A 16,283-nucleotide genomic window follows, 5' to 3' on the forward strand; every position below is an offset into this window, starting at 1 on the left:
ATTATTTTATGTACTTTTGACTACTGTAATTTTACTTTTGTTTTTTGATGTAATTAAGGACACAACTACACTTTTATTTTCTTTTGAACTTTGTGTTATTTGGTGTTAACAATTTTTGATTTGTTATGACATATAACATTACTTTTTGTTGGTTCACTAAATTTAAAAATGTATAATTTGTCAGGAAGTTTGAGAAGCTCTGCTCTAGACTCTAACAAAGCAAGCACAAATGCTGTGGTGGACAGGACAAAGTCTCTTTTAATAGGGAGAAACCTTGAGCAAAACCCAGCTCATATGGAGGGACCCATACGCTTGTGGCCACACGGGAGACAGGGGGGAAAAAAGAAAGAGGAGCAGGAACAAGATAAACAAACATCTGTCATAGGTACATCTGACTAAAGCAGACATGTAGAAACAAATCATGATACAAATACAAAATACAGCTGATGTTGTTACTTGACAGTTAATAAATAAACTGTTAGTGGCAGCAGTTATTCCATCACAGGTCAGTTAGCTGCTATAATGATTGGATATAAACAGTGTCATAGTCAGGTTGGAGGATTGTTCATTCACGTAGGAGTCGATAACTTCAGACCATGAAGACTGGGCATGATGATGAGATCAGGACTACACATGAGTAGTATAGAGCTCCACAGGTTGCTGCACACACCTCATATCCACTAATATGGAGGGTGTGGGGCTTCTGATCTATGCTGTAGCCAACCATTATTATTATTTAATTATACTGCAGCCAGCTACCAAGAGGAGCTTGCTTTGGCTTCACTTTTAAGGAGGTGTTCCATTATCAGCCTTTTTTTTTTTAACAGTCTATGGCCCGGCCTCAGAGAAGAAAACAACAAAAAATAAATAAGTGAAACCATTTGAGCAACTCTGACATTTTGAATAGATGAGAACTCCTCCAAAACTGACCACATACATCAGCTAAACTGATAGCTACTTGTTAGTGTCTCAGAATGTAGTAACATGACGGCATCAAACATGGCAACTTTACGGAGACAGCTGACCTTTATCCCCGACCCATGAACAGATGAAACAAGCAGTTATTCAGCTTTAGTTGTGCCGATGGAAAAATCATGGGTTAAAAAGTCCGTCTGTCCCATGCACAAAACTCTTCATCACATGATGTGATGGACGTGAACATATTCTTGGCTGGAGAATCTTTTGTCTGAGCCTGACTGAAGTTATTTCTGCCCTATAAAGGCAAAAGAATGCTCAGAGAGAGTGAAACTGAGAGAAGCAAGCAGTCCAACGACTTGACAGATGCAGTGCTTTATTGACTCGTGACGTTTTTCTTCACCCTTTTATCTCCTTTTGAACAAACCCAAAGCTGACAAAAACAAAATCATTTGCTTTTTCTGCTCAGCTGAGTAAAAACTGAACATAAATCCCAGTTAGTAGATCAGTCAGTCAGGGTGTCTCTGCTCTGGAAACATCACAACTCTCCATTGGCGCATGCCTGCATGGAAGCCATCTTGACAGGTCTGAAGCCGCTGTACTGTCCATCAGGGCTCGGATACTCCGACCTGATTCTCCAGACGCAGCAGCTGGGAATAACGGGAAATGTGTCATTCGGCGGGATCCCAAACCTCCAGCTGATGTACTGTTTGTAGGCACAGTGACGCAGGGCGGCGGTCTGGACATAATCTGGAGACAAGGGGTCCCAGTACAACAGGACAGCCTCCAGTAGGGGGCGTCGTAGCACCAGCTGTTCAAACAGAGGAGAGGAAGAGATGCAGACGCCGTCCTTCTGTCTGCAGCACAGCTCCTCCTGGTGGAGAGAGGAGGGAGCACAGCAGTCACACTTGCACCAGGCCGGACGGCGGGGTTTCATGTTGACTTTTTGTTCGGGTGGAGGCTGAGCGTTGTGGTCACCACGGACATCTGGCTGTAGGAGACAGAGAACAGTTCTCATGTGTCCTGGGTCCTTCTGTTGGGGCACAAGAACAAAGTAGCCAACATTACATTTAGAATAGAGTCAATAGATTGAAAACTAGATTGTTTATTACCGAGTCTGACATGGTTGTTGTCCACATAGCCAAACAGAGAGGCGACATTCTCAGTATTTATTTTTGTTTTGGGGAAAAGAATAAAATAAAGATCGTGCTACAAGTACCCTCTGGTTGGTGGGTCAGCAACCAATTAGGTCAACAAAGGGTCAATTAGTGCCATTCACAGTAGGTGATAGCCATTAGCAGGTCTTGTTCATAAAGAAAATGGAGTTACCGTAATGCAGAAGAAAACATCTACTGTCCTCTCTGCAGTAGGTTTACCTCGCGAGGCAGAACAGACTTCGGTTTGATGTCTTGTAAACTTCTCTTTTGCGACATCTTCACTAGTCGAATGTTGTTCTCGTCAACGTAGGACACACAGAGGATGAGCTGCAGCACATAAACCGAAACACAATGAAGGATTTGTACTGGACAGGTTCATACCAAGTGCACAGTTTGAGTACAATAATGTCAAACTCGAACCGATCATCACCTTCTGCTTGTCTTGGACCGACTCCACTTTCCTCTCAGAGTAGTTATGTCCAACCTCTGCAGAGTAACAGCTGGTTCCAATCAACCAGTCGATGAACACAGTCGTCTGGAGAAAGACACGCAACTTTTACAACAAACCTCATTTTATTTTGGAGTGTTGAACTCCGACTATAGTCTTTTGTTTTTCTCCTACCTTTGGTGGACATTACCACCAATACAATATTGATAATAACTTAGACATAATTAAACAAAAATCAAGAATTCATTTAAATTTCCAAATTTTTAATAATAAAATGCAAAGTGAAAAAAGGGAGAAAAATACAATTTAAAAGTAAGTAACAATTCAGACTAAAATGTTTAATTTACCAATGAAAAAGAGTCTGAAATAAAGATAAAGTCAGTGTCAAAATTCTAGTGAAACAATTAAACATATTCCGATTATAGTCTAAAATGTCAAAGGACAAACTTATATAATAAAGAAAAATATGTATTTATTTCCAGGTTAACTTACCAAATTAATAAATACCAAATGGATAAAATAGACCAAACGTAGAAGCTACTGAGATAAAAGCTTGTATTTCTAACTTTGCTAAAAATTGATCTATTTTTACTTCTTATTTATCTTATTGTAAGGTATATATATATTCTCTCATTTTTACTTAAACACTAAACACTGTGATTTTTAAATCATATTTTCTTTTGGGGTTCCAGTGGTAGTAATATTTGGTCTCTCATCACTCTTGTTATGATTAGTAATTCAATCTGTTTCAACAGTAAGTTGAATTACTATGTTGACATTAACACATAAACTTTATTTCATATTTATAAATGTCTTGGTGAGATATTTCAGATTTTAATTCATTTTACAAAGATTTTGTGATACCTTTTATGTATGTTGCCCTTTGACATGTTAGACCACAATTTGGACTTTGTTTCTTGATGTTTTAGTAAATGTTTTATCCCGCTCATTACTTTGTCGTTATATTCGTCATTATTCTGACTTTAGAAAGCACACATTTCTATCTCTGCTAAAAAAGCATAGCTCTTTCTTGATTATTACTACTTTTGAAAAAGTCAGATTCTGAGACAGAGCAATGTGGAACTGGAACTACAGGGGTATTTTTGAAATCAGGACTAATTTTAATTATTCATCTTTTCTTTCACTGGCATTAATGGACTTTGTTAGGAAAACCTCTCACCAGGGCGTAGTACGACAGCGTTGAACCAATGTAGATGATGAGCTGAATGAAGCTGAACTTTCCTGCCTGGAAAACAAATCAAACTGCTTGACTTTTAGCCACAGATGTGAAAATACTGAGGTCAGGCGCTTCTCAGGGCAAATAAGGCACAAATTAAGTTACTGAAAACAACCTAAGTGATTTTACTTTACTTGGTGTCTCTCTTCAACAGCAGCAAGAATAAAGACAACTCTAAAGACCCAAATTTATGAGCCCAACCACTTATTCAAACTGAGTCAGATGACATTTGTCCTTTTTCTTTGTAACAGGCAGCCTATCACTTTGTTGTATCACCAGAACATTTTGTTATCTTCTGTTATTTGCCGACATTAACTGAGAACACCCACCTCACATGAGTGCTAAAGGCAAACTGTCATTACACTAGAACCACTCATTTTAATTTGCACTAAACAGTTTCAAGATTTTGGTTCTGTGGGAACATAACTTACATTAATAATCCAACAGATTTCTAGCTTTTGTTCTACACTTCACTTTGTCAGTCAGGTCCTATTGAAGTGATTTGTTGATTGAGAACAGATGTGGCCGTAATCAGACCTGGGTGTGACTAGAGACATTGAAGGTGTGATAAACCATAGTCATGTTTTAACAGGGGAGGTTTTTTCACACTTTTTCATAAAGGGCCATGTAGGTTTGGATTGATATGTCCCATAACAATTAAAACCTTCAATTAAAAACTGCATGCGTTTACCATCTTTGTCTTACATATACATTTCTTTGATGAGCTGAAACATTTAAGTGTGACAAAAATGCTAAAAACAAGAAATCAGGAAAGGAGACAATACTTTTTAACGCCACTGTATGTACAACATGTTTCATGTATACTCGGGCTTTGTGAATGAATGAATTAAAGAAGGGGTGAGTGTCACCAATCTGGCTAAAATGACACAACAAACTGATTTCTAATAAAACCAAATCAGTATTATGACTTTCTAACTCACCTAGATTTACTCTACTTAATAGTCAGCCTGTCATCAATGCTCTGGAGCCGCATTAAATTTCCTCTAATTCCAACACTTCCAAACTATGCACCCATCTACCTGTCCGAACACCATGATGTCAAATCTGATCCCGAAGGCTTTGTACAGCGTTCGCTCTTCCACTCCATTCACAATATTGTACTTTGCATACCTGCACAAGTGAGCAGACAAGACGCATAGTAAGTTCTGCCAGTGTTTATTCTGACAAACATTATAATGGCTACATTCGGACTTTGCATAAATATCCAACCTGGGCAATCTGACCACAAGTGAACAGCTCTGCCTGTATTAAAATGCATCTACACATGTGTCCCCAACCAGCACTTGAGATCTGATCTCAGTTTGTCTGTATGCAAATAAACAGCGCAGTCATCTAGAACTCAACATAGCGCTGGATCAGAATCACCAACAGCTATTTGTTGTGTATACGTCATGACTTGGGGAGGGGATTCATATTCTGGAACAAACTGTAAAGTTGTTCTCACTCACTGAAATCACACATGTTAAGCTATTTATTTCTTGATCTACATCTTGATGTTACAGTCAAACCACTATGTTATATTAAGCAGTGACAGAAAATAACTGTATAATAAAGGAAAATAAAGACACACAAGTGAGTAAATTGTGTAATGTGGATGTTTGGTGGGGTAGTAGTAGCAGATCATTATTCAATACTACCAACTTGATTCAAAACCTACAAAAAACAAACAAACAAAAAAAAAAAAAGAAAAAAACAATCCATGGAGTCATCAGTCAAAAGCTGCACCAAATTAGTTAACAGCTACAATGAATGGGAGCCAGGACTCATCGTGTCTCCCAGCCACTTGTGATCAGATCGCTGAGGATGGATGTTAATTTGAGGTCTGAACGAGGCCAACGATCAGAAAACGTGCTCCCCACTCACTCACCTGAAGTTGAGGCCGGGGTAGAGCGTCTTGTTGCTCTCTTTCTCGTCCAGCCGTCTGAAGGAGTATCTGGGGAGGCAGTGCTGCATGAACCGGTCCAGGTTGCAGTCCCATTTGATCAGAATGCCAATAACGCCCCCCTGTGGTCGACATCACAACAGCAAAATCAAGATAATCAGCCTGTGTTCCAGAGTAAAGACAGGGGTTCCCATTCTCCAGTTATGCCATTTTACTGGTGCTTTTATACATTTATTTAAATATCCAAGGAACAATTTTAATCACTTTGGTTTATATGGAAGATTATCCTCAAAGGTATGTTTTCAGCAAGAATCTTGTGAAGGTCAGTCTATTAATTGTGTCCTGTAGCTGCACTTAAATCAACATTACATTATTATTTTTACAACATACTAGAAGCTGGTTTTCTTGGGAAAGACAAAGATTATTCTTAAGAAACAAGTCAGCACTGGTTTATTTTTGATATCTGCCATTTTTAACCACACAACCAGAAGAAACTTTGTTCCCCTTTTTTTCGGTTTCTTTTTGGAAGTCTGTGGTTTCATTTCTGTCACTGAGAGAACCCCAAACAATTCTGTAATTTTTAAAACTAAATGGAAACTAAAAAGGAAGGTGAATAATCAAAGAATAGGAGATCACGGTCTTTATTATTTTTGTCAGAGTTTTATTTATCTCATCATTTTGTCTTTGTATCTTCTCATTTATTCTTTTAATACAATTTACATTCTGTCTTTTTAGTTCATAATTGTGACCTTTAAAGTCATATTTATAACTAACTAAGTTTGGAATCCTTTTTTATTATTTCATATTCATACACTTTTTCCATTTGTACCTGAGCAAAATTGCAACATTATATATATACACACACACACACAAAACATCTGTCTTCAGATGTATTGTTATGAGACAAAGTCACAATTTTGAGGTAAAACAATAAGAAAAAAACAAGAGTTAAGTAAAAGTAAAAGTTTTCTAAATCGTGATTAATCTCACTTTTTAGTAGCACTGATTGACCCCACAGATCTTTCCAGGTCACTGTATTCAGAACCAAAAGAGGATGAATATCTGAACATGAATACTTGTCATCATGGAATAAGTCAGCAGAATAACTTGTAAGAGGCTGCAGATAAAACAGAAACATCAGGCTCTACATGAAAGCTCACCTCTACTGCCATCTCAGAGAACTTTTCCCCAGCCTCTTGAACTATGTCTCCCAGTCTGAAGATGGGACACAACAAGTCGTTTCTTCGGTGACAGCTCCTCAGGTAGGCGTCGTTCATCTCTGGGAGGATGTTCCTCCTGGAACAAACCCAGAACGTCAACAAAACGGTCCCCGAATTCACATTCAACCGTGTCAAAAACTTAAAACTTCACCGGATGAAGTTGAACGCAGGGAATCGGATGTTGTTTTTGATGAGGACAGTGAAGTTCTCAGCGGCTTCCAGCAGAGCAGGTCTGCATCAAAGAAAAGAAAACATGTCTGATCTCCAACCTAACAACCATATAAACACTTGACCTGCTGGTTTCTCCCTGGCTGGAATAAATCCATTCTTTCTCAGAGTTTTTGCTCCGTGTGGAGTAAACATTACAGATCTCGTTGTGCTCCTCACATCATCTGCTCTTTTTCTTCTCCACTAACTGGTCCTCTTCCTCCTTGGGTTCCATTACAGAGCGTTCATCTGTCTTCACACAGTCCCTAATCTGACAGGCAACAATCAAACAATAAAAGACGGTCAAAAAGTCTAATCTAACCTTTTAGGGGTCGTTGTGGTTTCTACTGGACACCATGCAGAAACTTCACAGGTCTTCTTAAACACGTCAAACTTCACACACGATCCCGTCTGAACCCCTGCAGAAGACAAAAACTTTGTGAACTGTAGCACTATTTTTTTTTTTTTTCAAAAGTCAGCATTTTGATTCCTGCAGCAGCTGAACTGGAGCCAAGCCTTCAGTTGAGCAGAGCGATGCAGTGAAATACTTCAGAGTTACACAATGATGATAAATTCCTCTTCTTCTTGTGGAAAATGGTGTAGGTTCTGCTTTTTGTTTCCCTTTAAGTTGGAATCTGTTTACTCACCAACTGTCTTCCTTTGATTAAAGGTTTTTTAAATTCTCAAGGATTCAATTTTATTTGAATATACAAGATTAAATTTATCCATAATATAAATATATGTAAATTATATGCGTTTGTGTACATATACACACACAGAGAGAGAGAGAGACAGAGAGAGAGAGAGAGAACGGACAGACAGACTGATTCACCATGGCTCTGCTGCTCCCAGCCTCCTGGTTTACAGTCCTTATCCGAACGACAGAATCGACCTTCAAGAGGAGCCTGGAACAGAGACGCTGCTGCTTTTACCTCAGTACTTTTAATAACTAATAATACTAATAATAACTAATAATGGAGAAACCACACCTCTGGGCATTTTCCCCGCGTCTGATTCTTTGTCACAATGACATTGGTCACCACAAAAAAGGAGTTTTTGTCCTAAAGAAAGACAGAAACATGGTTTTAAACTCATATATCTGATGATAGTCCAACAACCAGAGGACAGAGTTCCCACCTGTGACGGCCCGCTGTAGTCCACCACGTCCCAGACGATGTCTCCCACCCCAGACAAGTGGGTCTGAGCGACACCCTTCACCTTGGTGGTGACGGAGCTCACCACCAGGTCAAACTCCTGGTACTTCCGGTTCCACAGCATCATGATACTGTGAAAACCAATAAACATAGAAGAAGGGGACATATTTCTTATTTATTTTTTTGTATTTGTCTTAACTGTATACAATGTATACGATGATTTTGACTTTGCATCAGTCAATACAGACAGAATGATCGATACACATGCAAACACATTTTTTCCATTGATATCATCATGTTTTGTTTTTAATTGCAAGGTATTTGTGTATTTTTAATTTTAGGATTGCATTTTTATTTTTTATCTATTTTTAGATATGCACGTTTAAAACACACTTTAAGAATATATATATGTAGGCAGTATATATATATACATACACGTGTCTCTATATATTTATTATTTATTTATTTGTGTTATTTGGGGGTAGTTTCATATCATTTATATTAAAGAATATATCTGTTTCAGTAAGGGTTAAGTAGTGAAAGTCTTAGCAGCAGCTGGCCGCAGCTTCCTCCTCCCCTTGCTCCTCTTCCTCCAGCATTCACACCACACACATATTCAACTTGTTCTCACCAGATGAAGAGCAGTATGGCCATATTCAGGCTCCACTTCAGAGAACCGAGCCGGACACTCTGGATCCGGACCAGTTTGTTGGTTTCGTACTGACACAGACCGAGCAGCGCTCCGCAGGCCGGCATGCTGGACGAGACGCTCCGGTTCCGATCCGATCAGCGCGGAGACGGAGGAGGAGAAAGGAGAAGGACTGTGAGGGAGTGCTTCCTGTGAGGACGGTCACATGGTGGAGTCCTGCAGCTGCTCTCACTTCAACATCAACTGCATCAACACACTAACTCACGTTTCTATCTTTGTGAGGACTCCACTCGCATAAACCCATCTCAACTAAGTGTCCCTAGATCTTAGTCCAACCCAGAATCTGTGCGACATTCTCGACAAAGATAAACATATTAAAAAGTGAGGTCCAGTATAAACCAAGGAATGTGTTCTTCACATGTTTTGGTAGATTTTCTTTCTTGCAGATAAAGAGCTTTTTGTCTCTAGCAAGACAAATGATGCATTGCTGCGTAGGACACTGACCAGATTGTCCCGTGAGGAAACAACGAGGGCGTCTCAGACAGAGCAGAAATGTAGCCGACAGTATTTTCTCCAGATGGGGTTCCTTAAGTGATCACAAAATCAAATTTCAAAGCCTTCAAAAACTCGGATGTGTTCATTTTTTGATACTACACACCAATCCATTTACAACCTACCAAACCCAAATAAGCCCCACATTATTAATTGTCTCATATTCACTTTCAAAACAAGCATGGAGATTCTGCATGCAGTGTGATGTGGATCAAACAGCCATATCGTTACAACCACGGAATAACACTGCTTATCTGGTTACCATGGCTCCAGTCAGGAAAAAATTCCAGTGGAAGGATTTGAGGATTTCTCCTCTTTCAGCAGGCTCATGCTCCCTGGTTCAGGAATGGTTTGAAAAGAAAGCGTTGACCTGGCTTTCAAAACCCCCAGATCTCAATCCAATCCAGTAACTGTTCTGTACAAACACGGAGGCCTCCACCTCTCAACCTGCAGGAGTTTAATGGGTCTAGTGCTAAAGTCTTGATGCATACCTTCAGATGTACTGATGGCTCAGGGCTGCTTTGGTAGAAAATGATCAACCTATATACTTTACATTAGACAGGTGCCTGGTGACAAGGTGCCGTCCACCGTCCCCATGATGTTTCAACATGTGTATGATAAAAAGAAAAAGAAACAACATCTTCTTTATGTGCACGATATATCCATCTGTCTCTAATGCGCAAAACAACTTGTTTCTTAAGAATACGATGAAAACAATAATCATTTCTTTTATTTATTTATCACCAACTTGCAAGTGCAATGGTGTTGTCTCTCTCAACAAGTTTGACCTGGAGCTGATATCTATGAGGATATATGTTCTAGGTCTTTGATGATTCAAAGAACTCTTTTTCTGCAGAAGGCTTTTAATAAATTAAAATCAGACATCTTTATAACAAAAGCAAGGATCTATAGTTGAAAAAAAAATCTGATTCATTCTGTGAGACAACATTATATAAAGCTTAATATGTAGATTTCTCCTCCATAATCCTCCTGCCTTCACTTCCCTTGAAATAAAACCATGTTTATCAGAGGAGCAGAAATCCTCAGTTAAATTATTTCTGACAAAAAGACATTTCATTAGTTTCTAAGGTTTTTAAAAACTCTAAATAACACCAGTTATACCATGGTCTGGGTGAATCCTCGATTCCGATTGGCTGTGGGGTGTACATTAAAAAGTGATAATGGACACCCATAAAAACGTTCCGGTCAAATTACCTGATGACAGTTCTAAATGACTACGCTGGCTCAAACAGTTTGGTAACCGTGGCAACAGAAGCACAGAACATACTTTATTTCACAGTTTATTTATCACAAACGCAACACAGTTGACAAAAATTTGTGATTTTATAGTTAACTTTAACCTATTTGGTGAATTTGATCATTTTGAATCATTACTGGGATGAAGCAGAGGAGAAAGAGAGAAGAGAATATGAAAAGAAGAAGGAGATGCGACACATCGAGGTGACACCGGAGGAACTGGACAATTTAGAGGATGATAAGGATGAGATTAACACAAAGAAAACCAGAGACTTCCTGGCTCTGAAAAACATGGACATCAACTTTGAGAGCTACACTGCCACTACTCTCAGTGACATTTTGCGGCTGTTTTATGCCTCTGTCCAGTCGACTAAGGAAGGAGCAGAACAGTGTTGCCAGTTTTAGGAGTTTGCGAGCCGTAAACATCATTAGCGACACGGTGTTCAAGGCACGTTCTCAAGGTGATGCTGAAGCGCTATAGGAAGGACGGGAGATGTTAAAAAGTCCGCTCAGCCGCTTCTGAAAAACTTATGATTTTAGTGGTAAAAAACAACATTAACATATTAATAATTGACCTAATATTTATTTGTGACCATGGTATAAGCGGGTACTTACTTATATTTCAACTCCACAAAATATTAACGGAGAATGATGCAGCTTTTACTTTCTACATCTAGCAGTGTGAGCTTCATATTTGTCTGATTCAGAGAGGGTCAGCACTCTAAATGGCCTATTTTGCCATAATAATAACGAATGCAAATGTTGTATATGCTATAAAATACTGTTTATTTGACTACATTCTGCAGGTGTTATCCATTAAAGATTGAACGTGTCTGAGGAAACTAAATTTACTCTATCTGCTGTTTCTTTACTTGACATGTTTTTAATAAATGATACAAAATTTCTGTTAAATGAAAGAGATTGTATTGCATGCAAATCAAGATTATATATGGTGGTTGTTTAAAGGTTTAATGTTGAAAAAATGTGAAGAGATTTGTTTGGTTTTTTCTTCTTTCTTCTTCAGCGGAAAATCTTCTGCAACATGGGTCTGTGCACTTCCAGCTCTTTGCTCTGCATCTTCTGCATCAAGCTGCTCACATTCATGATCTTCTCGTTAGTTTCATCCCACAGCGACTCACCGAGCTCCTTCTTCACCCGTTCTCTCCAGGCCTTCAGCTTTGGTCGCCCTTCAAATACATCCAGTCCGGCTCCAACAGGCTGTAAAAACAGATCATATTGTACTTAATGTATGTATACGTCAAAAATCGAAACCTTTCTTGAACATGAGCTCAACTCCTTCCACCCAATGACCTGGTGCTGCGTTTGACAGAATTTTATTCCGTCATTAAATAACATATCAGCATGTGATTAATTATTAATATGATCATGTTGATGTATGAGGAGCTGTGTGTGGTTAAGTATTTCCTCAATCATTGGTGTCTTTATTTATCTTAATTACTGGAAATTAGAATCAACTTCCAGGGTTATAGTTACAATCTGAGGTCTAACTAACATCGGGGTGGAGATCAATAAATAATAACTTAACGATGCATACACATTAAACAGCACTGTTCTCAGTTCTGAAACAACAGTAGAGATCCATTAGAGACAGATGCTGTTAAAATATTCTACTGCGCCCCAGATGATGATTTTTTGCTAATGTCTATGTAAAAAAATGTCACAGTGTATTTTAGTTAGAAATAAGGGCTCTGTAAATATGACAGTCACTAGTATTCGCAACCCACTCTGCCTGACTGGGTGTCATTTGAAACTACTCTTTCCATTGGTACAAAGACATGGGAGGAGCTTAGCAGCTGGCCTCAGCTAATAGAGAAAAAATACTGCCTCCATCTAGTGGACTAAAACTGATACTACAGTGTCACTATTTTGTAGTCATCGAGACCTTCACAACAATATGTAACATGCCTTGGTGACTTATTTCCCTGTGGAGTTACATGTGTGAACAACAGCCATATGGAGGAAATAAAGATTAAGGCGTGTGTACATTGCCTCCATTAGTGGGGAGCAGTAGTCATTTGTTTCCAGATTCCCTTTCAAGAGGTAAAAACCCAAGTTGGTACACTTTGGGTACTTTGGTTTTCCAAATGGAGAGTCTGCCTAGTTCTATTTTACTAAAACCTTCATAGAATGTGTGTGCTTTGTGATATATCTATGAATTATTGGTATAGTTATAGTCAAGGGGTTACTGAATGAGTTCAGCAGGATCTCTGTGCATGATACCATTTCTATCAGGATGCTTACTTTTTTACTTAGGTGAGAATAAAAACATAAATTTCTCCTATGCCTGATTAATTTCTCCAAATGTCTGATTCATTTGGAGAACAAATCACAATGTTACCAACGCTGGAAATCCATTCTCTGAATCCGTATGCATATTGACCTGATGGTAGCAGTTTTATTACCTGCATGATCTCCACTATAGCCACCAGATCAGCCAGAGAGATTTTGGAGCCAACAATAAACGGTTTGTCCTGCAGGAATTTCTCCTCCAGCAGGTTGAGCGACTGCGTCAGGTCCTCTGTGGCATCGTCCACCTTCTCCTGCGGGGGCTCAGAGCCCATGATGACTGGAAAAAGAGCCTGGTCATGGGAAAACACAAAAACATAGTTTGATGTCACATTTTAAAGATAGTGCCAAATGTTTCAATGTGGGTAGGAGAAGAAAAAGAAAACAGAACAGGGTTCCTTTTTGTGGGATCTTTGTTGGTCAGCCACTCATCTTAAATCCCCTTCATTTGTTTACAATCTGTCTGACTGTGGATTTGTGAATTACAAACTCTTTAGAGCCAGTTTTCTAACATTTTTGGCTGTGCCATCATACACTTCCACAAACACTTGTTGTGAAGATCAGGTTTAGACAAATCAATGATTTGAAAGTTGATGTTTTAGGTCACTTTTACACAAAAATGAAGAAAATTCTGATACCTTACTTTTAACACTTTTAAACAGCACTGTACAATAACAGAGTGATAAAATGTGAATGAAATATGCAGTGCTGGGACACGAACCCGAAGCATGAAGACCTTTGAACCATGAGCTCTGAGGTTCATGTGCTGCCAGGAGAGGTATTCGTTAACACGAGCTCGCTGCTGCAGGTCAGCTGGATACCAGTGATCTGCCACTGATGCCGAATGTTTCTGCACCATGTACATCAGGATGGCAATACTGCAACACAAGGTGAACATATGTGGCACATATCAATGTCTTGACCACTGAAAAACATGACATGAGTGAAAAATGCTGTATCCTAGTAGATAAGTGTGAGGTCTTGTTGTCATGAAACCCAAAAAATATTGTGTTTCCAGCTATAGAAAATAAAACAGAAGCTTGAAGTTGATCAATTAACTGACTAGTTTTTGCTAATATACAGTTTACATGTTGACACAGAAATCTCAGATATGAACAGAATAATTTGTACAACTAACTCCATATAAGGATAAGTGGGAGGATATTGTTTGTAATTTGAGTGAAGTAAGCAAGCTTCAATGTCCAGGGCTGGCAAACAAAGCCTGCAGTTCCACTAATGACCACTAACGGCTCCAACAGTGAGTCAGTCCCCATAGACCCCCATGTTAAAAACGCTACAGCAGAAATAAACATGTTGAGGTCTCAATAGCTTATATGTACGCGAAACAAGGCTAACTATCTCCGGAAATGGCCACTAGCTGCTAGTAGACTTCCATGCTAAAATTACAGCATAAATAAATAAAAATGGGGTCTGTTGTCTGAAGGTGTTTGCACAGCAAGTTAGTGATATTCACAACCTCTTAAATTTAATCTTACTAAGATAAAAATAGGAACTGATGGACTGATCCGGGTCATAAAACTGAACACATCTGAGCGTAACTCCAGTCTGTACCTTTCTGTCAGAACAAAGCTTCCATCCTTCATGACAGGGACCTTCTTCACGATGCTGAGTTGTTTAAACTCCTCACTGTGATGGTGCCCTGAGACAAACACATACAAATGAGATTCAGTTTTGTTAAAACCAAGAAAAAAAAAATCTTAAAATTAAAATGTTATATCTTAACGTTAAAATGTTTTTCTAGAAACAACATTGATGTTTGATTAAACTCTCTTTCCCCTTTGTATCCATTTTGAAACATGTCTCTTCCCTTTGTTTTCTCTCCCCAGCACATTTTTGCTGCACTTAATCACTTCGTGGGCAGAGGAATGTTTTGTCAGGATGCTTTGACCCCGTGAAATCACCCCCGCTGATTGCTTGCAAAATCGGGTATCTAAGAGTTAACATATCCCTCCTCCCTTCCTTGGCTGGGACTCTCAGCTCTTTGGGTGAAATGTAAACTGATAGCCCTCAGAGTTATGTCCTAGATTATCACAAAACAAGATCAAAGTCTGCATGACACTGTAAATTGTGTTTGCAGACTCACAAATAAAAGAGGAAGAATGAAATATATGTAGTTAGGCACATTTCTGGAGCTCCAAAGATTGTGGGAGCTCAGTTTGGAAAACATCTGCTAACTTCCTGTTCATTTCCAAACACTAAGAACTGTTTCCTTGCAGAATGTGAGCTGAAATCATTACAGAAGCATGTACAAGAATTCACAGGGCCCCCTCCCCTGTCTTTGTGATTACCTGCAGAGAGCTCGACGGACTTAAACTCAAAGGGAATCCCGAGCACTTTGGCAAACATGAAGACGGAACGGCAGGGCTGGGAGAATAGGTCCAGATAGAGCTCCATTATGTCAAGAGTGCAATGGCTGCAGTCGCTTCGCTCTGTGAGTTCAGTTCTCTCCCGTGGAGCCTGTTATCCTCCGTCTGCTCAAAACTCCACCTCCTTTTGCTGCAAGACTACTGATTTTTAAACAGGAGCGACAGTTCAAAGTGAGCCGACCATTGCAGTTCAGCAGTCAGACCTTTGGCCTCGGTGAGACCATCATTTTGTAAACACTGCTGAAATGATCACATTTTTATCTGTGATTAAGTGTCCTCTTTCTGTCCTGTTTTTACAGAAGAAATCAGACATTGGTCCCCTGTAAAGAGCCTATTTTCACATGATTTGTTTTCCACACAGTAAATTAAGTATGTTGTGTTTTTAGACAGACCAAGATGCTTACACTTATAAGGATATATAACATTCTGCTGTGTTGTAGCACATGTACAGGTTATCAGTCATCCAGGCCATGGTATATCTAAAAAGCAAAGCTGAGACAATTGCAACTGGAATTGAGTTAAGACTGGTGGAGACGGTTAAATATGAACATCTGAAAACTATTTAATCCTCTCTTCCTTCTCCAACAGGTAATAACAACAACAACAACCTCTATTGCTATAGCGATTTTCAAATCAACAATACAAAGCCCTTGCAAAGTATATGGAAAGTAACACTCAAGTAAAACTAGGAAAGGCTTGTCAATGAAAGTATGTTTTAAGAGAGCTGACCTAATTTGCTCAGGCAGATCATTCCACAGCCGTGGAGCTCTGACTGCGAACACCCTGTCACCTTTTGTTTCCAGCCAGGCCCCTGGAACAGACAACAGACCTCTGTCTGAGGATCTCAAGGGACATGCTGATGCCAAAGGTCAGTGATGTAGCCCAGGGCA

The 16,283-nt window shown here is 39.2% G+C and overlaps 2 protein-coding genes across 2 annotated transcripts; both read right to left on the reverse strand.

The window, feature by feature from the left end:
* Positions 1-240: 240 nt before the first annotated feature.
* Positions 241-9,779, reverse strand: p2rx7 (purinergic receptor P2X, ligand-gated ion channel, 7). The gene is made up of 13 exons (XM_047591556.1): positions 8,873-9,779; positions 8,225-8,372; positions 8,077-8,148; positions 7,920-7,992; positions 7,410-7,506; positions 7,032-7,112; positions 6,821-6,956; positions 5,646-5,782; positions 4,798-4,888; positions 3,701-3,766; positions 2,503-2,607; positions 2,292-2,399; positions 241-1,948 (listed from the first exon to the last, which is right to left on the reverse strand). Exons 1-13 carry the CDS (start codon positions 8,995-8,997, stop codon positions 1,454-1,456), a joined length of 1,734 nt encoding a protein of 577 aa, XP_047447512.1. The 5' UTR covers positions 8,998-9,779; the 3' UTR covers positions 241-1,453.
* Positions 9,780-10,727: 948 nt separating this feature from the next.
* gstt1a (glutathione S-transferase theta 1a) lies at positions 10,728-15,490 on the reverse strand. The gene is made up of 5 exons (XM_047591561.1): positions 15,316-15,490; positions 14,579-14,666; positions 13,728-13,884; positions 13,123-13,299; positions 10,728-11,917 (listed from the first exon to the last, which is right to left on the reverse strand). Exons 1-5 carry the CDS (start codon positions 15,419-15,421, stop codon positions 11,720-11,722), a joined length of 726 nt encoding a protein of 241 aa, XP_047447517.1. The 5' UTR covers positions 15,422-15,490; the 3' UTR covers positions 10,728-11,719.
* Positions 15,491-16,283: the final 793 nt, after the last annotated feature.

This window comes from Mugil cephalus, chromosome 8, assembly GCF_022458985.1.
Source record: "Mugil cephalus isolate CIBA_MC_2020 chromosome 8, CIBA_Mcephalus_1.1, whole genome shotgun sequence".
Lineage (NCBI taxonomy): Eukaryota > Metazoa > Chordata > Actinopteri > Mugiliformes > Mugilidae > Mugil > Mugil cephalus.

Excerpts from the sequence above, each read along its gene's own strand:
- p2rx7 (XM_047591556.1), bottom strand. The coding sequence starts at position 8,997 with ATGCCGGCCTGCGGAGCGCTGCTCGGTCTGTGTCAGTACGAAACCAAC. Across the intron at positions 7,507-7,919 it reads CTGGGAGCAGCAGAGCCATG|GGGTTCAGACGGGATCGTGT; the intron begins GTGAATCAGTCT and ends TGTCTTCTGCAG. Across the intron at positions 2,400-2,502 it reads CGGTCCAAGACAAGCAGAAG|CTCATCCTCTGTGTGTCCTA; the intron begins GTGATGATCGGT and ends TATGTGCTGCAG.
- gstt1a (XM_047591561.1), bottom strand. The coding sequence starts at position 15,421 with ATGGAGCTCTATCTGGACCTATTCTCCCAGCCCTGCCGTTCCGTCTTC. Across the intron at positions 13,885-14,578 it reads AGCTTTGTTCTGACAGAAAG|TATTGCCATCCTGATGTACA; the intron begins GTACAGACTGGA and ends CTTGTGTTGCAG. Across the intron at positions 11,918-13,122 it reads CTATAGTGGAGATCATGCAG|CCTGTTGGAGCCGGACTGGA; the intron begins GTAATAAAACTG and ends CTGTTTTTACAG.